The 23211-nt window shown below is 49.7% G+C and overlaps 1 protein-coding gene across 4 annotated transcripts in view; it reads right to left on the reverse strand.

The window, feature by feature from the left end:
* Nucleotides 1-19327: 19327 nt before the first annotated feature.
* The window catches only part of TP53BP1 (tumor protein p53 binding protein 1), a 197087-nt gene continuing 193203 nt past the window's right edge, over nt 19328-23211 (reverse strand). For all 4 annotated transcript variants that reach the window (XM_082256056.1, XM_082256055.1, XM_082256053.1 and 1 more), the window contains 3 exons: nt 23001-23200; nt 22773-22918; nt 19328-19724 (listed from right to left, as the gene is read on the reverse strand). In XM_082256056.1, the coding sequence (XP_082112182.1) occupies nt 19537-19724; nt 22773-22918; nt 23001-23200 (534 nt within the window). In that variant the 3' untranslated portion in view covers nt 19328-19536. The remainder of the gene's footprint in view (nt 19725-22772; nt 22919-23000; nt 23201-23211) is intronic.

The following is a 23211-nucleotide window of genomic DNA, read 5'->3' on the forward strand; positions in this document are numbered from 1 at the left end:
AGGTCGTGGGTCAGTGGCTTCCCAGTCTGCCATCGAGCGTTCAGCCAGGTAACGCTCCTGGCACGGTGAACGACCCATCCCTGTTCGGTGCAGGGATGTTTGGTGAGGTGGCTACCTCACCGGACGCTGTGCGGTTTCTTAACCGCCATTGTGTGCGTCTTGAATTGCGACTCTCCCTGCCTCATGTGCAGCGGCTTGTTCGCCTGTGCGGGTTCCCCACGCCATATGAGGTAAGTGTGTCTGTGGGGACCTGTCTGTCTGGGGGGGGTCTCAGTCTGGGACTGTGTAACCTGCCTTTAAATCACACTGCTTGTCTCCCTATCTCTCGGCTGCATGCTGTGGGCTGCAAGGGGGGGGGAGCTGTATGACACTGTGTGTGTCAGGCTGGGCAGTGTGGGAAGCTGTGTGCTGTGGGGCATGTTTTTAATGGCATGTTGGGGCATATACAGCGATCGCTGCGGCGATCTAACATGTATCCATATAATGGGATGAAATTGTGTGTGTTTTTATGCACTGTGGAGCGGCGGTTTCGGCGCCAAACGACGCCATTTTACCGGCGCCCGCTCCGGCCGCATGGTTTACATGCACGGCGGCCATTTTCTTGTAGCCTCCATAGGCTTACATAGAGCGCCCTGGCTGCATCACTTCCTTTTTCCTGGAACACCGGTCGAGGCAGCAGCAGCAGCGGGGTCTCCTCAGGTTTTATTCTTCTATTCCTGTTGTCCATTGCCTGTATTCAGTCTGTATATTCCCTGTGGGGGTCTCATTGTGCCTGAGTGTGTGCGGTGGGCTGCGCTTACCGCGCTTGCTGAAAGGGGACAGTTAACCCTTGGTTGTCTGGCGTACAGGGGCAATGGATTCTCAGGAGGGCAAGTTTCCCACAGTATTGGTGGAAAGCCAGGGGACCGCTGTTTCCCCCCCAGGGGGGGATTTAGCCACTATTGTGGCTGGCCTTGCTGCCCAGGTGCAAATGCTGGTGGCTGCTCAATCTACTAAACGGCCCAGAGTTACTCTGTCCTCTGATTCTGAGGGTGAAGGTGATGGGGCTGTTCTGGCAGGGACCTCCCTATCGGGGTCCCGCTCCTCTCTTGATCTAGTGGGGTCTGAGGTAGAGGTTGAGGGGGTTGATAATTCTCCCCCTGGCTCGCCTGAAGAGCTTGCAATCATGGATGAGTTGATTGCTTCCATTAAGCAGACGCTACGTTTGCAGGACGAAGTGTGTCCCCCCGCTGCCTTGGCGGCTTATGGGACGCAGAGAAAACGCAGGACGCCGCAGGTTTTTCCCTGCAATGCTGATTTTCAGCGCGCGGTAAAGGATCAATGGCGCGATCTGCGCAAACCTTTTGCGGTACCAAGTAAATTCAAGCTGCGTTATCCTTTCTCCCCTGCCACTGATGAACGGTGGTGTGTGCCTCCACCAGTGGATCATGCAATTGCGGTTTTGAACAAAGCCACTGCGATTCCTGCAGAGGGATCCCCTATTTTCCGTGATGCCACGGATAGGAGACTGGAGTCTCTTGCCCGTCATACTTATTCTGTTACGGGTTCTATGCTTAAAGCTCTATTTGCTTCTCTCATGGCGGCCCAGGCGATCGCAAGTTGGACGCAGATGCTTAGGCGCGTCCTAGTGGCCGATTCGGCCTCGGCGGCGACCCTGGACATGGTGGATCAGATCCACCAGGGTGTCATGTATCTGTGTGATGCGGACCTGGACCTGATTCCGTTGGCTGCACGTGTGCACAGCGTGGCGGTGTTGTCTCGCCGCCTGGTTTGGTTGAAATGTTGGTCGGTGGACCAATCTTCACGTAAAACCTTAGCCAATCTGCCTTATGATGGGTCTCGCCTTTTTGGGGAGTCTCTGGATGTGTTGATTAAGGGGATCACCGGGGGTAAGAGCACTCTCTTGCCCCATTTCCCCAAGGCTAAGGGGGCTTCTGGGAAGAAGCATGCGAATTTTCGGCCCCCTCAGGGGTCCTTTCGTGCCTTTCGGCCGCACTACAAGGGCAAACCGTTCAAGGGCCAGGGCTCTCAGAAGAAACCCTGGTCTGGGAAACAGAAGTCCGGCCAATCCGGTCCTGCGGCCCATAACAGTTCGGCCTGAAGGGGCGCCCTCACCCAGTTTTGGGGTGGGGGGACGCTTGCTCGGTTTTCTTCAGCCCTGGTTGGCCCGTGTGCGGGACAGATGGGTTCTGGAAATCGTTCGATCTGGTTACAAGATCGAGTTTCTCTCTCGGCCGGGGAGCAGATTTTTTCCCTCAAATCTACAACTGTCTCCAGAGCGCCTGCGGGATCTGCACCTGGCGGTGCGGGACCTGAGGGCTCAGGGAGTGGTGGTTCCGGTGCCTCATCGGGACAGATTTCGGGGGTTTTATTCCAATCTGTTCACCGTGCCCAGAAAGGAGGGCAAGGTTCGTCCAATTCTGGACTTGAAAGCTCTGAACCGCTCTGTGCGGGTTCGCAAGTTCCGCATGGAATCCCTGCGCTCGGTGGTGGCTGCCCTGGTTCCGGGGGAATTCATGGCCTCCATCGATTTGAAGGATGCGTATCTTCACATCCCCATATTCGAGGGTCATCAGAGATACCTTCGATTTGCCATTGCGGAGGATCACTACCAGTTCGTGGCGTTGCCCTTTGGGCTCGCCTCGGCTCCGCGGGTCTTCACCAAGGTGCTTGCACCGGTTCTGGCATTATTGAGAGCCCAGGGCATTTCTGTCCTGGGGTATCTGGACGACATTCTGATTCGGTCTGCGACCAGTCAGGGTCTGGAGAAGGACCTGTCTGTCACGATGCAAACTCTGCAGGAGTTCGGTTGGACGATAAATGTTCCAAAGTCGACACTGAGTCCGTCGGTTCGTCTTCCCTATCTGGGAATGTTACTGGACTCGGTGCAGGCGAAGGTCTTCCTGCCGGAAGACAAACTCGGGACTCTTCAGGAGGAAGTCAGGTCCCTCAGGGACGTTCCGAACTCGTCTCTGCGAACGTGTATGAGATGTCTGGGATTGATGGTCTCGGCTTTCGAGGCGATTCCTTTCGCGCAGTTTCACACGCGGGGTCTCCAGGCGGAGATCTTGTCCAAGTGGGACGGGCGACCTCAATCTCTGGATCTTCAGATCTCGTTGAGTCATCGCACCAGGGAAAACCTTCTGTGGTGGCTCCAGTCCCCGTTGGTGTCCGGGGGGCAAGTCGTTTCGTCCGATCTCGTGGACGATAATCACCACGGATGCCAGCCTGTCGGGCTGGGGTGGTGTTCTGGGCGTTCTGTCCGCCCAGGGGACCTGGTCGGAGGGGGAGTCTTCCCTCCCGATCAACATTCTGGAATTGCGTGCGATAAGGCTCTGTCTTCATCGCTGGACGGACCGGCTGCAGGGCTGCCCGGTTCGGGTGCAGACGGACAATGCCACGGCGGTGGCCTACATCAACCACCAAGGGGGCACCAGGAGGGCCCGAGCGGCTCGGGAAGTGGCCGACATTCTGTCTTGGGCCGAGACTCATGTCCCGGCGATAACGGCGGTTCACATTCCGGGAGTGGAGAACTGGCAGGCGGACTATCTGAGTCGCCAGACCCTGGATCAGGGGGAATGGTCTCTCCATCCGGCTGTCTTCCAGATGTTGTGCGCGAAGTGGGGTCTTCCAGATGTGGACCTGTTCGCGTCTCGCCTCAACTACAAGGTGAAGAGGTTCGTGGCAAGGACGCGCGACCCTCGGGCAGACGCGTCGGACGCGTTAGTGGCCCCGTGGCATCAGTACAGGCTGATGTACGCGTTTCCACCGATTCAGTTGCTGTCCCGGTTCCTTCGCAGGTTACACTCGGAACGCAGCACGGTGATTCTTGTGGCACCGGACTGGCCTCGCCGGTCCTGGTACGCAGACCTCGTGAATCTGGCGGTCGACGCCCCCTGGCGTCTGCCTCTTCGGGACGATCTACTGTCTCAAGGACCGATTTACCATCCTGCTTTACAGTCGCTGGCTTTGACGGCCTGGCTGTTGAGACCGAGGTCCTGAAGGAGAAGGGTCTCTCTCCAGAGGTTGTTCATACCTTGATCAACGCGAGGAAGTCTTCCTCGGGAAAGGTTTATTACCGTACTTGGAAGGCCTATTTTGCCTGGTGTGAGTCCAGGGGGTTTTCACCCCGCACGTACTCGGTTTCCCGTGTGCTGTCTTTCCTTCAGACGGGTGTCGATCAGCGTTTGGCGCTGGCTACGATAAAGGGTCAGGTGTCTGCGCTGGCTGTTCTGTTTCAACGTCCCGTGGCTTCCGACTCCTTGGTTGGCACTTTTATTCAGGGTGTGCGGCATCTGGTTCCTCCTAGGAGGGATCCTTTGCCCCCTTGGGACTTGAATCTAGTCCTATCTGTGTTACAACGTGCTCCTTTTGAACAGATCAGGGAGATCTCGTTGTCTATGTTGTCCAAAAAGGTCGCCTTTTTGGTGGCGATCACTTCGGCTCGCAGAGTGTCGGTACTGGCGGCTTTGTCCTGCAAGTCTCCGTACCTGGTTGTTCATTTGGATAAGGTGGTCTTGCGACCTAATCCTCCTTTTCTGCCGAAACGAGTTTCGGAATTCCATCTTAATGAGGATATTGTTTTGCCTTCGTTGTGCACGAAGCCTAAACATCCAAAGGAGGTGAGATTGAATTCTCTGGATGTTGTTCGGGCGATTAGGGTTTACCTTAAATCGACTGAGTCTTTTCGAAAGACGGACTCCTTATTTGTTCTTCCAGAGGGTCCTCGGAAGGGCATGGCGGCTTCCGCCTCTACCATTGCCAAATGGATCAGGCAGACCATTGCACAGGCCTATGCCTTGCAGGGGAAGGTTCCCCCTGTGCCTGTGAAGGCGCACTCTACTAGAGCTCTGAGTACGTCTTGGGCCTGTCGTCATGGGGCTTCTGTAGCCCAGGTGTGTAAGGCGGCGACTTGGTCGACCGTACACACTTTCACAAAATTCTACAAAGTAGATGTTCAGGCATCGGCGGATGCTTCCTTTGGCCGCAAGGTTCTTAGTGCGGCTGTTCCCTAGGGTCCCTTGTTGGGGACTCCTGGCTGTTGGGATAAGTTTTGTATCCCCTGGTTTTTTGTCTTTTCCTGGGTTGTTGCTCCTGTTGAGCACTTATTTTTGCTGTGGCCCAGCTGGTTTCCTTCCTTTGGTAAGGTTCCTTTCTTTGATGTGGAGACTGCGTTGCCTTTCGGCGCGGATGCGTTTCCCACCCCTCATGTTTGCACTGCTTTGGGACGTCCCCATATGTGACGAATATGAAGAGGCGGCGACTGTCGGAGGACGTAAGAGAAAACGGAATTTTTGTAAAATCTTACCTGTAAAATTCCTTTCTCTGAGTCCTCCGACAGTCGCCGCCCCCGCCCCTCTTTTGGGGTTTGAATGTATACTCTACTGCTATTCCACTAAAACTGAGATATGGTTGCAGGAAGTAGGAGGGTATTGACTGAGGGGACCACCCCTTGAGGGTGGGATATGTTAAAGCTTTATTGTTAACATATTCTGTTGCCTAGCTACTCCTTCGGAGCAAAGTCTAATACCCCATATGTGACGAATATGAAGAGGCGGCGACTGTCGGAGGACTCAGAGAAAGGAATTTTACAGGTAAGATTTTACAAAAATTCCGTTATCTTCATTCAAATGAAACCCCCCCCCACCCCAGACAACCTTAGGAATGCCTGACAGGGTCACACCATCAATTTGTTCCTGGGAATCACCAGGCAAGGTGACCAACAGGACAACGCAGCCACTCTACGCACAGAAGTAATTGCTCCCTTTATCGCAGAAGGAAGCCTTTTTAGTCACTGAGTGAGGGAGTTTCCAAAAAGGAGGCTTTGAAGTAATGACCGTATCAATTTGAGATCCCATGAAGTACCAGGGATTGCACCGGAGGAGCCAGATGGCAAACTCCCTGCACAAAAGTGTGAACCAAGGACTTGGCAGCCTTTTGAAAAATATGTCCAAGGCGGAGATCTGACCCTTGATCCCACCCCGCAACCCCCCCCCCCCCCGAGGCACCACAAGAATCAGCACACCTGCGGCGTTGTATAGCAGAGGAAGGATTGTTCTACCCCAGAGCTGGAGAGCGCAAAACAACCTGCCACACTGCGCTGGAAGAGGAGGCCCCCCACAGCACTCAAACTATGAGAAAATGGCTGCCGTTATTCTCTATGGGAAACCCAAAACATGGCCCCCAAAGCCAGGAATGCAGCATCCACTGCAAAAAGGCAGCACTGCACTGGACACCAAGGAACACCCACCCGGTACAGGGAACCGAAAGCAGCATTCACCACTCTAAGACCCAACACCAGACAAGGGGGACCTACCATCCCAGCATTTCCGAAAGAAAGGAGGGAGGACACTACTGACTACACCACGGGACCAGGCGGGCACTTTTCCCAGCAGTGCGCCACACAATCTTTGAATAGGGGTTCTGCGGCCTGCAGGACACTGCAACTCTGATCATGACTGCTGTAGTGACCAGGACTATGCAAGGTGTTTCACTCACCGGCCATCCCCCGTTCAGTGTCGCAGCCAACCTAGCACGGAGCTAATCGTTAGTCACGCTTGCAGGTCAGACTGGGAAGACCATAAGGGTTTCTGATATCCAGTGAATTGCCCAGTCCGGCTGGTGATTGTAGTTCACACAGGAACAAAAATAGTAATGAAAAAGTAAAAAATTTCATATAAAAAAAAAAAAAAAAAAGGAAAGAATGCCAGGACCGCAGATCCCAGCAGAGAGCCTACTCCTGACTAGACAGAAAAAACTGAAGTCCTATAGCAGGAAGTTATGGTATACCCTCTGGGACTGCCACAGGGGCATAACCAAAAAAAACTGATTTTTGTAAAATCTTACCGTAAAATCCTTTTCTCTTAGCTCATTGACAGACGTAGTCCTCGGTGATTCAACACCCTCGGGTTATGCTGCCCTCCACAGGAGTAGGACTAGACAGGAAAGAAAATACTCTGGCCACACCCTAGGGGCAGTCTCCGGGGGTATATATCCTCTCTCTCTGCTACAGCAAATAAGTTATGTCACAAAGCAGTGTTTAGAGAATTTAACCCAACTCAAAAACAGAGCACTGATGGCGGAAGGCCCAGGAAGTACTGAGCGCTCGAGTGGAGTGCGCCCTAACAGGGAACGGAGGATTCCGACCCTTAATAGAATAAGCCTGTACCACCGTCTGTCTGATCCATTTGGAGATGGTCACGGCAGATGCAGGCAACCCCTTTCTGGGGCCATCCGGGATCACAAAAAAGTGAATCTCACGGAACGATTCCGTCACCTTCAGGTATACCCTGATTGCCCGAACCACATCCAAGGAATGCAACGCATGTTCCCGATGATGCTTGGGCTGAGGACACAAGGAAGGTAGTACAATATCTTCATTCAGATGAAAATCTGAAACCACCTTTGGAAGAAAGGATGGCTTCGGATGAAGAACTACCTTATCCCTATGAATCACTAAGTATGGGGACTGGCATGATAATGCAGCCAGTTCTGACACCCTGCGTGCAGATGTGATAGCCACCAAGAAGGCTACCTTCTGGGATAAAGTAAGCAAGGGAATCTCCCTGATGTTTTCAAAGGGAGGTTTCTGTAGAACCGACAAAACCAAATTAAGATCCCAGGGCGGTAAGGGCGCGCGGACTGGTGGAGCCAGGTGCCGCACCCCCTGGATGAAATTCCGCACCAAGGACTTAGTAGCTAAAGGCTTCTGAAAGAAGATTGCTAATGCTGAAACTTGACCCTTGATGGTGCTCAAGGCTAGTTTCTGCTCAACCCCTTTTTGCAGAAAGGCCAATATTCGGGTCACCGAATAGGTACGTGGAGGAATCCCTAAAGATTCGCACCACGCGATATAAGTCTTCCATGTGCGATACTAGACCTTGCTGGAAGTCGCTTTCCTTGCTTTAATAAGGGTAGGAATAACTGAAGCTGACAACCCTCTGTCCTTCAGTACCTGGGTCTCAATGGCCAGGCCATTAAAACCAGTGACTGTAAAGCACGATGGAAGATTGGTCCTTGAGACCGCAGACACTCCCTGAGACGAAGTTCCCAAGGAACGTCCGCGACTCGCATGTCCAAGTCGGGTAGATCGGCTTGACGAGGCCAGCCTAGAATTTCTAGGACCACTGGCGCTGACTGGATCTGAACCAGGCGGCCCTAGAGCTATCTGGCCCCGACCATCCAACAAAGTCTGATCGTTCTCCGTTCCCACACATTTATCAGACACATGATTCCTATCAGGAACGGTGATCTCTCCTGGTTGAATCTCAGGGACCGAAGTCACCCGGCTAGAGGCTTCTTGGTCTGTCTGTTCAACCGGATCCGATTCTTGTGGGGAACTGAGACTAATCTTTGGAGAAGGTAAAGAAAAAGATCTGTTCAGGGAACGGTAACTACCGCTCCCTGTAGTACTTAAATGTTGGATGGGAAGAATCGCACCGGTAGCAGTGGTCGATGCTCAATCTAATGCCCTTAATACCGGTGAAAACGTCCCCCCACCCTCAAGCCGGGTGGGGGCGCACCTTCAGGCTGTGTAATCCCTTGCTTCAGGTTTGGCTGAGTCGGTCATTAGTTTGTCCGACCAGCCCTTCTTGAACCCTCCTGGAGGAGCCTTGCCCTTCCCGCTTGCAGCAGTCGGGCGCACAAACCCTTTATGGGCGGTAAAGAAAGGTCCCCGCTTGTTACGAGGTCCTTTAGCTTTAGCAGCCTGTGGCAAGAAAGTGCTCTTGCCCCCAGTGGCATCCTTAATGATCTCATCTAGGGTGGCCCCCAAATAGGCGATTCCCCTGAAAGGGGAGATTCGCCAAGGTCTTTTTGGAACCTAGGTCTGCTGACCAGCATTTTAACCACAGCACACGTCTGAGGATTACCGCTGACATAGATGCATGCCCTAATAGGGGGGTAGCATCCAAGGCTGCGTCACAGACGAACTGTAGTCCTTGTATGATCTGTTCCATCAATTCAGATGTTCCCTGGGGGATATCTTTCCCCATCAGGTCCTTGCGCACCAATCTCGCCCATTCCGTTAGTGGCTGGGAAACTAGACCAATGACAATTACTGGTCTAAAGGCTGACCCTATCAGGGAAAAGACAGTGCGGGACTCCGCTTCTACCTTCCGATCCACCGGGTCCTTAAAGGACGAAGTGTCCTCCACTGGAATAACCGTGGCTTTATTCAGTCTGGAAATAGGTGGATCCACCACTGGTGGTACCGTCCATTTCTTAATGAGGGATTCCTCAAACGGATAGCGTCTAGCAATACGCTTGGAAATAGTAAAGGTACGTTTAGAATGCTCCCATTCTTCTTTAATTTTATTACCAAAACACTTGGGTACAGGAAAAACCTTCACCGTTTTGGTGGGTTTGTTAGTACCAAAGGGAATCTCTGTTTCAGTTGCCTCTGCCGGTAAAACCTCAAGTCTTAAGGTTTCCCGAACCGCCACAACTAGTGCGTCCACCAATGCTTCTTCCCGAATTATGGAAGAAGCATGAACGTCCTCCTCACTGTCTGAAGGAACTTTACCTGAGACAACAGCCCTTGCAGAGGGACCTGCAGCTGCAATGACCATCTCAGAATCTGAGTCTGAAGTGTCAGATAATATAGGGGTAGGCGGGGGTCGCTTTCTTGACCCCCGTTCCTGACAGGCCGTCTCCACCCGAGCCACCAAAGACTCAAACTGCTGTAAATGCATCTATACTCTGTGCACCAGCGGGTCCCGCAGCCCCCTCGAGGGAAACGGGTAGGGTTACCTGTGTGGCAGGGTCCATGATAATTCCAGTTACTACCCGGAAAACAATCAATCCAAAAAAAAAAATACTTTATTTTTTTTTTTCAGACCCCCAGTGCCACAAAGCCCCTCAATGTTACCTGCTTAGGGACCCCTATCGAGTGAGAGAGAGAGAGAGAGAGAGAGATAGACCCCTAGGCTCACCACTTGATGCTCAGAGTTTACTGCAACTTGTCTCAGCACTGTCTAGAACAGACAGGAAGTCTCTTGGCTAGCTGCCCCGGGAAGAAAGGAGGCGGCTCCGCCCCTCTGTACGCCTTCCGGTGCCTCCCCTAGCTCCACGAGGTGTTTGAGTCACCTCAAACATGGCCGCCCCCCATGCTGGAGACACGAGGCTACGCCAAAATGGCGGCCTCGTGCGATCTACCAAACAATGGCGGCGGCCTTTTACAGGATAGCGGCGTGACTGCAGAGTATCTCGGCATCAATAAACCTCTCTCTACATGGTGATCCGCGTGGCCGGCGGTACCGGACCCTGGCGGACCGCGTGGCCGTCGGGAGGCATGCTTTTGCTGGAGGAATGACCTGGAAAGCAGTATACATGTCCTGTGGCTTCTGACAGGTAGGATACCATATCTATCACAGATTCTAGTACTGATTACAATCATTTAAACATACTTGCAATTAGATTGTCAGCTCCCAAACCAAGCCTCCTGGCCTTTTGTACACAAAAATCACACTCAAATAGGAGAATCTGTGCCATGTTATAGGATAGAGGGGAACCCATCCTTACCATACAGAGAGGGGCCCGCGTTCACCACAAGACCCGTCAGGGGAAAGGGGGGGGAACATACTACTCACCATACCGGAACCAGGCGGGCGCCAACTCCTGACAGTACCCCTCTCCACCGGGGTGGGAGGGCTGTCGACCAATACGGACGCCGTGACTCATGGTCTTTGGCGTTTCAGCGAGACGTTTAACTCGCAGGGTCAGTCCCCGTCCAGTGGAACTATGTCGCGGCCGACCCAGCGCGGAGCTATAGCCTGCACGCGCTCATGATGGAGGTCGCACCGGAGTACCAAGTGTTGCACCCCCTGGAAGAAGTTACGCACCAGGGAACAGGCGGCCAATGGCCTTTGGATGAAAATTGCCAAAAGCCAAAACCTGACCCCTGAGAATACTCTAGGCCAACGTTAGATCAACTCCCCGATGAAGGAAAGCCAAGATCCGGGTCACTGAGCGAGGGGGAGCCCAAAGAGACTCACACCACGCAATATACGACTCTCTCGCTTGATGAAAAATCATCCTAGAAGTCACTTCCCACACTTAAAGCAGGGTGGGAAGCACTGAAGCAGACAATCCCTTGCCCTTCAGCACCTGGCTTTCAACAGCCAAGCAGACAAGCCAACGACCATAAAGCAGGATGGAAGATGGGCCCTGGCGACAATAAATCCTCCCAGAGAGGAAGCCTCCAAGGAGCACCTGCAGCTATCCTGACCAGGTCGGCGTACCAAGCCCAACAAGGTCAGTCTGGAGCCACGAGAGCCTCAATCCTGTGAAGAAGTCTTGGCAGCAACTTGAAAGGAGGGAAGGCAGACAGCAGCTAATACTGACCTTGGCCCATCCGTGAACGCACACACAGAACTATGCCGGCGTCATCCTCACGCAGGTGACCATGCTAAACTTCTCAGCAATGTTCATGTTGAACCTAGCATATGGGCTTGCCTACGAAAGAAACCATTGTGCCACCAGTGCATCTGCCAGAGGGTCCTGGGAGTGGGCCACAAACCTCTCCACTATCCTGTAGATGCAACGCCAACAGATCCACGTCTGGAGTGCCCCAACAAAGGCACAACCACTGGAATACCTCCGGATGAAGGGACCATTTCCCTGAATCCATGGCCTGGCGACTGAGGCAATCCACCTGCCAATTTTCCACGCTTGGAAAGGGGACAGCGGAGAGAGCTGGAACAAGGCGCTCTGCCCAACTAAGAAAATCTGTCACTTCTAAGACCGCAAAGACACCCTAGGTGCCCCCCTTGGTGAATGACATAAGCCACGATCGTGGCATAGTCCGATAGAATGCACACTGGACAGCTGCAGGTGCCCGGTCCAGTGAACTAGGCAAAGCCGGATCGCTCTCAGCTCCAGGACATTGCTTAGGGAGTATGGTCCCTGGAGGATCCAGGTTACCAATCAGAGAACTTGCCAAGTACTCCTCCCCATCCGGACAGGCTTGCATCCACGGCGACAATTGCCCAGTGAAACGGGAAGGAAGGATTCCAGTTAAAAAATCACTGGTCACCTGGCTCAGCCAGATCCAAACGACCAGAGAGGTAGGATTCAAGTCCCATTCAAGTCCCATTTGAGAAGGATTGCCACCATCAGCCTCAGAACTTGCATGTAGGACCGAAGGGACAACCACGTGCTGGACAGTAACAGTTGAACCGCAGTCTGAAGTTCCAAGAGTTGTTTCCCCGGAGGGAGAAACACCCTGACTGAGGACGAGTCCAAAGTCAGGCCCAGATAGTCTAGTTCCATGGAAGGGACCATGGATGACTTCTGAAGGTTCAGAACCCACTCAAACTCCTCCAGAGTTCTCATGGTGACTTCCATTTGTCGTCAGCACCGTAGGGCAGTGGTCCTCAACTCCGGTCCTCAGGGCCCACTAACAGGCTAGATTTTAAGTATTACCTTGGGGAGATGCAGACTAGAGTACTGCAATCACTGAGCAGCAAATTATATCACCTGGGATTTATTTCAGTTGTCTTGCAAACCTGGCCTGTTAGTGGGCCCTGTAGGCCAGGGTTGAGGACCACTGCCATAGGGGACTCCCCACAGATAAGCAAATCGGAAAAAAATGTATCAAAAACTTGATTGTGCAACTGGACCGCATTACCTCCTGAAGCCAGCTGCCTGAGGTTTAGGCCAGCGGCAGGTCTGAGAACGGGCAAGGACGTCCCCGTCCCCTCCCGGATATGGGTGAGGACGCACCACCAGGCCGGGTAGGCCATGTGCGCCGGTCTGAGAAAAAAAAAAAACTCTGGTTCGCCAGACCAGGGTCATTTGTAACTACCCAAGGAAGTCTTGAAGGACTGCGCCACATCGACTGTCCCCGAGGGACAAAGAAGCTGTCCGTGAGCTGAAAGGGTGGGACCCTGTCCACGACGAAGGCCCTTAGCCTTGTTAGCCTGTGAAAGAAAAGCACTCTTCCTCCCGTGAGACCCTCATATAATGTCATCCAGGGCAGTGCCAAACAGGCGATCCCCCGGAAAAGGGAGACCCATTAAAGCCTGCTTAGAAACTCGATCCGCAGACCAACACTCCGGCCAAGGATACATCAGATAACCGCCGACAGGTAACCCAATAAGGGAGCTGAGCCCAGCACGGCATCGCAACAAATTGCAGCCCCCACGCCAGTTGTCCAACAGCTCCCCCAGGGCAGGAGGCACTCGCTCCTCACCAAGTCACGGCATTGGAACTCTGCCCATCAGGCAGAGTCTTTGAAGCAAGGGCAATCATTAACACTGTTCCCAGTGCAGACCTCGCCAGGGAGTACAGATCATGGGCCAAAGCCCACACCATCCTATCCCTCAGGTCCTTAAAAGGATGGGGATACCGCCACCGGAACAATGGTAATCCCATTCAGCCTAGAGACCGTAGGTCCACCTTAGGCGGTACAGTCCCTTACAAGAGACTCTACAAAAGGGTAACGTCTAGCAGCCACTCAACACCCCAGGGGAACGTCTCAGACAGTCACATTCTTTATGAGCATGCTAGCAAGTCAGGCTGCTCCAGATGGCATGTGTGCCAGATGCAACCTGCACCCCAGGCACAGCGTACTTCAAATTGCAGGGTGTCAGGCACCGAAAACCAGTTCATCCACCAGCGCCTGTATCACACTTTGCAGGGGAGGTAGAAATGTCATCCTCATTATCAGAGGAGACCAGGCACGAGGTAACAGACCAGGCAGGGAGGCCCCCGTCTGTGGCGACTGAGTCAGACTCCAAAGACGAGACATCAGATGAGGCAGGGATAGGTGGAGAAACATTTTAGCGTACCTCGCCCTCTCAAGGCCACCTCCACCAGGGCCCAAATGCTTACCGAACCGCCGAAAATGCATTGGACAGTGGAGCTCCGGAAAAGGCCCCCGGGGCCTCCGTGAGGGGGTCAGGTGGGGTCACACATGGTCTTCAGCGTCCATACTTAACCAGAAGAACCCGCCAGCAAAATTTGCAAAAAAATTACTTTTTGCAAAAAAACAATCCCACCGTGCTACAGCACCCCCTGAAGTTCAGGCACGCCCGCAGACCCCCAACAGAGAGAAAGTCCCCCTGGCCCCACTGTCCCAAAAAGCAGACTCAGGACAGCACGTGTAACCAACAAGCCCTCCAATAAGGGAGTGAGCAATGGAAACTGCCCAGGGTGAAGGGAGGGGCGCTCCCCCCCCCCCCAGAAAACGCCTCCAGGCACTCCCACCTAGATTCTCAGCAGAGATTCCACCGCAAAATGGCCGAAAACGGGTGTACCAAGATGGCCATCGCCATAATAGCAGGCGAGGCTACAACAAGTTGGCGGCACTATGCAGCAATAGGACCCACAGGAAGACCCCTCTGCCAGACCACGTACACCATCCTGCCCCTGGAGGAACCGACCGCCCCCCCCCCCCCCACACGAACAACCAAGCGCTGCGGACAGTGCACCCCCCAGGCAGCCCGCACAATAAGTCCCAGCCTCAGGTAGGCACAAACAGTCCCCCACGTGGGAGGAGGGGGGGCACAACAGGACAGAGGGAAACCCAGGAGTGTGAGGGTCCGACCATCCCAGGGAGGGGCCCTTGTCCACCCCAAAATCCGCCAGGGAAGAGGGGGGGGAACGTTTGCTCACCGTACCAGGAACACAGGCGGGCGCCATCTCCTGGCATGACCCCTCCCCACAGACGTGTGGGGGCTGTCGGCCAAATAGGAACGCTGTGACATAGGCCTAGACCCTGTCGTGTGTGTGTGTGTCCTGGTGAGATGTTTAACTCGCTGGGCCAGTCCCCATCCAGTGGGACTATGTCACAGCCGACCCAGCGCGGAGCTAAGGCCTGTACGTGCTCGCTGGCCAGACTGGGGTTGACCACTGGATCTAGATATCACGCCCGTTGCCCAGCCCGGCATAGTTGTTTGAAGATCTCACAAGAATAAATTCTGGGGGAAAAAGCTAGCTAAAACATTAAAAAAAAAAAAAAAAAACACTTATGCCAGGACCAAAGATCCCAGCAAGGAACTAGGTCCTTACTCCTGACTTGGCAGATTAAAATGGACATCCTATGCAGGAAGAAAGAGGGTGTACCCTCCGGGACTGCCCATAGGCTTAGCCAGAAATTTTTTTCTCCCTAGTGTCCTACTCCTGTAGGGGGCAGTATAACCCTACTGATATGGATCAGAGAACTGCGTCCATCAATGAACAATAGAGAAATCCTATTTTTTGCCACTGGAGGACTATTTTTGAAACACAGGCGTTTAACCAATCACTAGTTAAGGAGTAAGGGCACATAAGGAGGGGAGCACAACGGTACTTGTAACATATCGGCACTAGAAGAGTCAGATAACCAGCACTTTAAAAAAAATTAAAGTGCAAAAACTGCATGAACAGTAAGTCTTTTAAAGTATTATGTATTGTGATTTAAATAGGTTTCTGCACAAATAATGAATAGAGATACATATTAAGCACTTTATGGTTAGACAGCGCTGGGTACACATAAAAATACCAGAGAGGAATATACACACCTTATATCCCAGCAGCAGTCTTGTAAACACATTCCACACCCTATATAGCGTAGGGATTACAATATTTTGCTTACGATGTCCCCTCTATCCATAGTCAGTACATTTTATATCTTATATTTTTGTTATAAAATTTGCGGTAGCCATAAGCTGGTGTCATTTTACAAATTGCTTGCTTTTGGTACATTTTCTGCTATTTTTGGGGACACCCACCACAATTTGGGTTAGTCACCGATGACATGTGCGAAATGGCGGGACTGCCTTCCTGGGTTCAGATCCTGCCAGCTAAGGAAGTTTTCCTGTCAATTCTCCATGCTTAGGATGTAAACAGCAGACAAGGCTGGAAGGTGATGTTCTACCCAGGGCAGCATCTGCTCTACCTCTCTTGCCACAGCAGATTTCTTTTCATCCCTGAAGCTTAAAATATGCCCTTGCTGTGGCCCTGTCTGAATGAATCTGGATCAGGTAACCCTCCAACAGGAGTCCAACACTGCAGGGATTGCCAAAAACTCCAGGATGTTGATTGGGAGATGAGTTTCCAACAACGTCAGGATGCCCAGGAACTCTCCCTAGCCCACCAGGATGGCATCTGTTGTGAGGATCTTTCAGAAATGAAAAGGAAGGACTTCCCTGATTGCAGAGCTGGATTTTATTGATCCTTCGTCCAAATGTATTTGTTCTTTTTAGGGACTGCACTGACTTGTCATGCAAAAACAATGTTGCATTGTGGTGTTCTGGAGAGAAATTGGGCAAATGAATGAAAATGCTACATATCTGAGTAATTCATTGGTTGCAATACACTTTGAATCACTCACCTGGAACAAGGATGGAGATCAGAGGCTCTGACTTTACCAGCTACATGCTCATATTAAGGCCTCATGCACATTGGACGTTTTTGCCACTGCTCTTAGTGACGTTTGGATTTTTTCCCCCTGCATGTAAACTTGTGTCCATAATAGGAGATCAGGAGGCAGAGAGGAAAAAAAAGCCCACTGCCAGTGTGTCCAGGAGCAGTGGTATTTTGGCAGGAAAAACACTTAATTTAATTGGTCAGAATACTAATTTACTCTAGCTATTTAACTAATTTTCTAGCGCTTGATGTGCCTAAAAGCATTACAAGCGTTTTTTTCTGCCAAACGCTACTGCCAGGAGGAAAGGCATCTAGGAGAGTGAGCAAAATGGTCCTGTGTGCATGAGGCTTAAAGTTATTGAATAAGAACTTATTGAAGTTGAAGACAATCAGACAATTAGTATTTTCACAAGGAAGTCAGCACCAGCAACTTCCATGCTTCTCTAAAGCTGGCCATAGAAGGAGCCATTTTCTTTCCCACAACCACAGGTTGTAGGAAAGAAAAAAAAAAAAAAAAAAAAAAAAAAAAAAAAGCACTTGATTCCCCCCCATCAACACAGTCAATGTTGACGGGGGAATCCTTCCCGCTGAGCCATTATGTTCTACCAGTAGGGGGGAGCGGTCCTCACCGGGAGAACACAGGGATTACTGCTGGCGGCTATAATTGCAATAAAGTCCAACAGGCTGGTTGTATCCAAGTTGATTGATCGATCAACTTGGGTACATTCAGCCTGCCAACAGATGGTTCGAATCTCAGCTAGTCCCTGCTGAACTGGCCAATATTCAAACCATCTATGGCCGGCTTGAGTTACAGGCATTACATTCAGGAAGTTTACAGGAACGTAGTTACACAGTCAGGTTGAAAAAAAGACAAGTCCATCTGGCTCAACCAATAAAAAAAAAAAAAAAACCACAATAAAATCCCAACTATACAATCCCATATATACACAATCTTATACCCGCAGTTGATTCAGAGAAAGGCAAAAAAAAAACCCCAGCAAAGCATGATCCAATTTGCTACATCAGGGGAAAAAAAATTCCTTCCTGATCCCCCGGAGAGGTAATTGGATATTCCCTGGATCAACATTACCTATAAATTTTTGTACCCATTTATATTATTTACACCCAGGAAAGAATCCAGGCCTTTTTTAAAGCAATATGGTGAGCTGGCCAGTACCACCTCTAGAGGGAGTCTATTCCACATTTTCACAGCTCTTACTGTGAAGAAACCTTTCCGTATTTGGAGACTAAATCGGTTTTCCTCTAGACGCAAAGAGTGCCCCCTTGTTCTCTTTGTTGACCTTAACCTCTTTACGACCGCCCGCCGCAGATGTACTGCGGCAGGCAGCCGCTCCTGCGCAAACCGCCATAACTGTACGGCAGTCGCGAGCAGGAGGCTAGGGGGTGAGCACGCGTCAGCGGGGAAGCCAATGCAGCGGACAGGCAGCTCCAATTGCTGCCTGACACCCGCAATTGTTTCCCGCTGAGAGAGAAAAGCGGTCAGCTGTTGTATACGCAGCTGACTGTTCTTCTCCTTGGAATGATCACAGAGCCAATGTGATCCTTCTATATAGGATCACATGTCTCTATGGTCATTTCACAAGCCCAACCCCCCCAGTTAGAATCACTCCCTTAGGCTCATATTTAACCCCTTGATCCCCCACAATGTTAACACCTTCCCTGCAGGTGTCATTATTACAGTAACAGTGCATATTTTTAGCACTGATTACTGTAGTAATGTCACTGGTCCCCCCAAAAGTGTCAAAAATGTCAGTCAGGGGTCCGATCTGTCCTCCGCAATGTCAGAGCCCCGGAAAAAAATCGTAGATCGCCACCATTACTAGTAAAAAATGACAAATCTTTCCCGTAGTTAGTAGACGCAACAACTTATGCGCAAACCAATCAAAATACACTTAATGCGTTTTTTTTTTTTCACCAAAAATATGTAGCAGAAAACAAATTGGCCTAAAATGTCAAAAAATATTGATTTTTAATTTATTTTTTTTTGGGAATGTTATATAGCAGAATGTGAAAAATATATATATTTTTTTTTTTAGAATTGTCGCTATTTTTTGTTTATAGCGCAAAAAATCAAAATCGTACAGGTGATCAAATACCACCAAAAGAAAGCTCTATTTGGGGGGGAAAAAAGGACATAAATTTAGTTTGGGTACAGCGTCGCACGACCGCGCAATCGTCAGTTAAAGCAGAGTTCCGGCCTCCAAAAAAAAAAAAAACTTTTATATAAAAATACCCCCGGGACAGTCAGGGCTAGTGCATTTCAGCAACGATGGCCTCTGAACTGTCCCCGGTTTCACTTACCTTTTAGAATAAATACTTGAAAATGTCTTGTCCAGCTCTGCCATCTCAGTTGTGGGCAGCTGAAGCCAGAGCGTCCTCTTCGGTGACGTCGGGAGTCTCAGAATGCCCTGCACCGACCCTGCTCGTCACTTCCGATGCAGGCGCTTCATCCCTGTACAGCTTCTGGGCATGCCCAGAAGCTGTTCAGCAGGGAATAACGCACCCGCACCGGAAGTGACGGGCAGGGCAGATGCAGGCGCATTGACTCCTGGGAGTGATGACGTTCGGCAACGCAAGTCAACGCAAGCAGGAAGTGACGGCGCTGGCCATGGCCGCAGAGGGAGGAAGAGGAAGGAAGGCAAGTATATTTTCTTTCATAACAAGGTAAGTAAATAAAAAAATTAAAATTATCCAATTCTTTTTCAGCTACATTACAGCAAGCGGATGGTGTAAAGTCGATTTTGAGGCCGGAACTCCGCTTTAAAGTCACACAGTGCCAAGTTGAAAAAAGTGGCCTGGTCATTAAGGGGGCAAATCCTTCCGGTCTTAAAGCGGTTAAAGTGAATAAAGTTCACTATATGGACCCCTTATGTATTTAGGTAGGGCGAAAAATACAAAGAATGGATGTAAAAGTGAAACACCAAAACACTACATAAAGATGGAACTAAACAAACCCTTATTTAAAACAAAGATTTAACATTTATTTTTTTATCATAAAAGTCCAGCAGTTAAAACTATGTACAGGTGGATACATGCAAATGTAGAATAAACACAAACAATTAAAACTATCTAAAACTTCAATAAAACACAATATATGCACAATGAAATAAGCAGCAAAAAGAGGAGGATCGATAAAAAGGGCATTGAAATGGGCATGGAGTCTTCTTAGCTCACAACATGGTCATGTTTGTATTTTGGGTGCTTATTGTAACCGACTTGGACTCCATTAACAACACACTGGATCACCCATTCTGATGAAACCACTGGAAGGTTTAGAGCTTGAGCACATTTTAAAATGGATTCTGGACATGAACGATCTGTGAGGACTACATCAAAAACACCCAAAGCAACATCTAGGACAGAAATAAAAACAAAATATCAAGAAAAGAGGTATAAAATCACTTTATCTTAAAAACAATTGTTTAACCCCTTCATGCCTAAGCCTTTTTCTGACACTTGTTGCTTACAAGGTAAAATCAGTATTTTTTTGCTAGAAAATTACTTTGAACCCCAAACATTTTTTTTTTTCTTTAGCAGAGACCCTAGATCGTTACAATATTTTTTGTCACACTGCATTTGCGCAGCGGTCTTTAAAATGCATTTTACCATGAATAAAAAAAAAAAAAAACAGCAAAGTTAGCCCAATTTTTTCATATAATGTGAAAGATGATGTTATGCCGAGTAACTAGATACCCAACATGTCATGCTTTACAATTGCAACAAACTTTGGTACTTAATCTCCATAGGCGACGCTTTAAACATTTTTAATGGTTACCCGTTTAGAGTTACAGAGGAGGTCTAGTGCTAGAATTATTGCTCTCACCCATGGCGATACCTCACGTGTGGTTTGAACACTGTTTAAATTTGGGGGCGTGACTTATGTATGCGTTCGCTTCTGCATGCGAACATGGAGGGATGGGTCGCTTTAAATGTTTTTTTTTTTTTTTTTTTACACTGTACCATTTACATTTTTTTTATTTTTGGATCACTTTTATTGCTACTGCAAGGACAGTATTAGTGTCGGTTCACACTGATCTGAGCAGACTTCGGGCGACTAATGCCGTTGCCCGTGCACCGCAACTTCGGCACGGCTTGCAACAACTTTACATAATGGAAGTCAACGCAAGTCACTCCGACTTTGCAAAAAAAAAGGTGCATGTACCTTTTTCTAAGTCGGAGTGACTTGAGTCGCTCCTATTAGAATGGTTCCATTGCATAGCATGGACCGCTACTTGTCAGGTGACCAAGTCGCCTGACAAGTCGGAACAGTGTGAACCGGCACTTAGGCAGCAACAGGTAATCTTTTTGGAAGGATCTGGGGCCTATATGACGTTCCCCTCCTGCTGCTTGTGATAATGGCCAAGCAGCTGACTGGCTGCATCGGTTATCACAGGAAAGCCGACCGTCTGCTTTAAAAAAAAAAAACAAAAAAAAAAACGGTTCCCGGGGTGATGCTTGCAGCTGCAAGCATCACCCTGGCACAACCCCTTAAAGCCGAAGGATGCATATTTGCATTACATTGCCGTGAAGGGGGTTAGGAAATGTGGCCTATTTTCACATTTGGTAATAGAACAAAAAATTTTGTTCAATACAAATAACAAAACTTTAGCATGTTAACGTAAAAGAAGTAGGCCGCCACGGCTAATCATTAGAAAATAGTAACAACTGTCATATACAGTAGATCTGAGCCTTTAATACACACCTACAGCCATAGGACTTCCTGCTGTAGTTTCTAACTGCAAGGCCATCTAAAATCCTTATCAACATGAGCCACGGCAGAAAAGCAGAATGAATACCCAAAGTTGCGAGATATATATATATATATATATATATATATATATATATATATATATATATATATATATATATATATATATACACACATACACATATACACTGTATATAGTGACAGACCAGACATGATGCATAACACTTCACAGGAACGGTTGCAAGAAGCCCTTATTGGAGCATTCACAGCTTACACAATGGGGGAATTCAATAAAGGAATTGCATCACTTCGTGGGTGGTATGGCTCTTTAAACAGTCCTGTGCCAGATTATTAAAAAATTCTCTGCCATTTGTAGATAATAAAACTGGAGGTAATTAAGGCCAAATCTAAGTTGGCATACAGAGACAAGCAACGTGCCTGTCACTGTATGCTTATATGTAAGCAGGAGGGCATATTTACCACTGCTACTCCCTCCTAGTCACTGGTCGTCAAGGACTAAGAATTCCCCAGCATGTCTCTACATTTTCCTCATAGCATTCAACAATTCTAAACTTCTCCCACCTTGTTCTGCCTAAAAGGAAAGGATTTCATATTTTAAAACTAGACAAATCCGGGCGCCTAGGATTTCAGCCGTCTGCTGTCAGGCATTGGAACACCTGCTTTGCTGATCCAGAGATTATAAATCCCCACGGCTCCTATCCATACTTCTCTCAGTGTACAGACAAAAGGCATTATAATTGGGCAGCACCGTCACATGAACAGAACTGACCAATCAGAACTGGCTGCCTCTTCTCCACTTTCAGCACATCCATAGGATGCACTGCTTGACTTCTGCCACTGTCAGCTCTCCTCAAGGCGGTCACCTGGCACACATCTATCGGACATCGGGTAAGAGTGCCAGGTCCGGGGCTGAGCGGTGTGCGAGGCATGGGAATGGTGCACTGGGCCTGGGCTCTGCATAGAATTTCATATGTCAGCCGCTCCCCATCCCACTGCTTCAGTCTGCCTGGGTGTCACTGCTTCCTCAGCCCCTGGGGGAGGTGGGAGTGCAGACTGAGCCCATCCTGCCATGGCTGAGGGAAGGGCACTACCTTCAAATATTTGGGGGGCAGTTTACCTTTAATTGGCCAGGTGTGGGAGACCCCCCCCCCCCCATAGAAACGTGTGTGGGGGAGCAGAGAAGGCCATTTCCTGGGTGTATGTGAGGAAGGTGGAGGTGGGAGAGTGCCACACTTCTAGAGGATTCCTCTGTACACATCATAGAGCCGAGGGCACCTCACTGTACATATATACATCTACTTGAGACTCACTCTCTCCCTCTCTCTCTCTCCCCGTCCCCCCTTTCCTTCTCTCTCTCTCTTAACCCCCCCCCCCCCCCCTTACTCCTACCCCCTTATCTCCCTCTCCTCTTTTTCCTCTCTATCTTTTTTTAAATCTTTTTTCCATTTCTTTCTTGCTTTCTTTTTTCTCTGGGCGCCGGGCAGCTGATTTGAAAGACTGGCTCCTAACTTTTAGCTGGCTCCTAGATTCAAAGAAAATTTGTCAAGCCCTGTTTTAAAAAGAACACAAAAACACGCTAGGCAATATAAACGGTTCTAATATGTTACTTGTAGAAGAAGACCTTCTTACAATATGATAGTTTTTATTAGTGCTACAATAATTTAACAAATACCTTTATTTGTATCTGCAGAACTGTGCTGCTTTGCAGATGCTGCGCCTCCGACCATTAATACTTCTGTCCATATTTCAAGGAAACTCTCTTGCTGGTCAGATACCACAAGGAAGCGCAAACCTTTGAAAGGATGCCTAGAGCCATGCCTGCAAAATCAGTGCCATAAAATACAAATGTAATACCGATAGAAGGAATCAGCCCCTCCCCCCTCTACTACAACTATCTTACCATTCCAAAATTTTATCTTCTTGAAGGCTGTACCCAGCAGGGAGGAGGTAATTGTTGATAGCTTGCAGCTCATTAGAGTGACAACTGTCATGTACCCAGACATGAGACACACAAGGGATTCCACTGGCAAGGCACAGAAAATATTTCCGGGTTCGGCAGTGCTGGTCAGCAATCAGCAAACATTTTGAATCTGGTTTGCACTAAGGGAAGA

The sequence above is a fragment of the Pelophylax lessonae genome (genome assembly GCF_965119305.1).
Source record: "Pelophylax lessonae genome assembly, chromosome: 4".
Taxonomy (NCBI): Eukaryota; Metazoa; Chordata; class Amphibia; order Anura; family Ranidae; genus Pelophylax; species Pelophylax lessonae.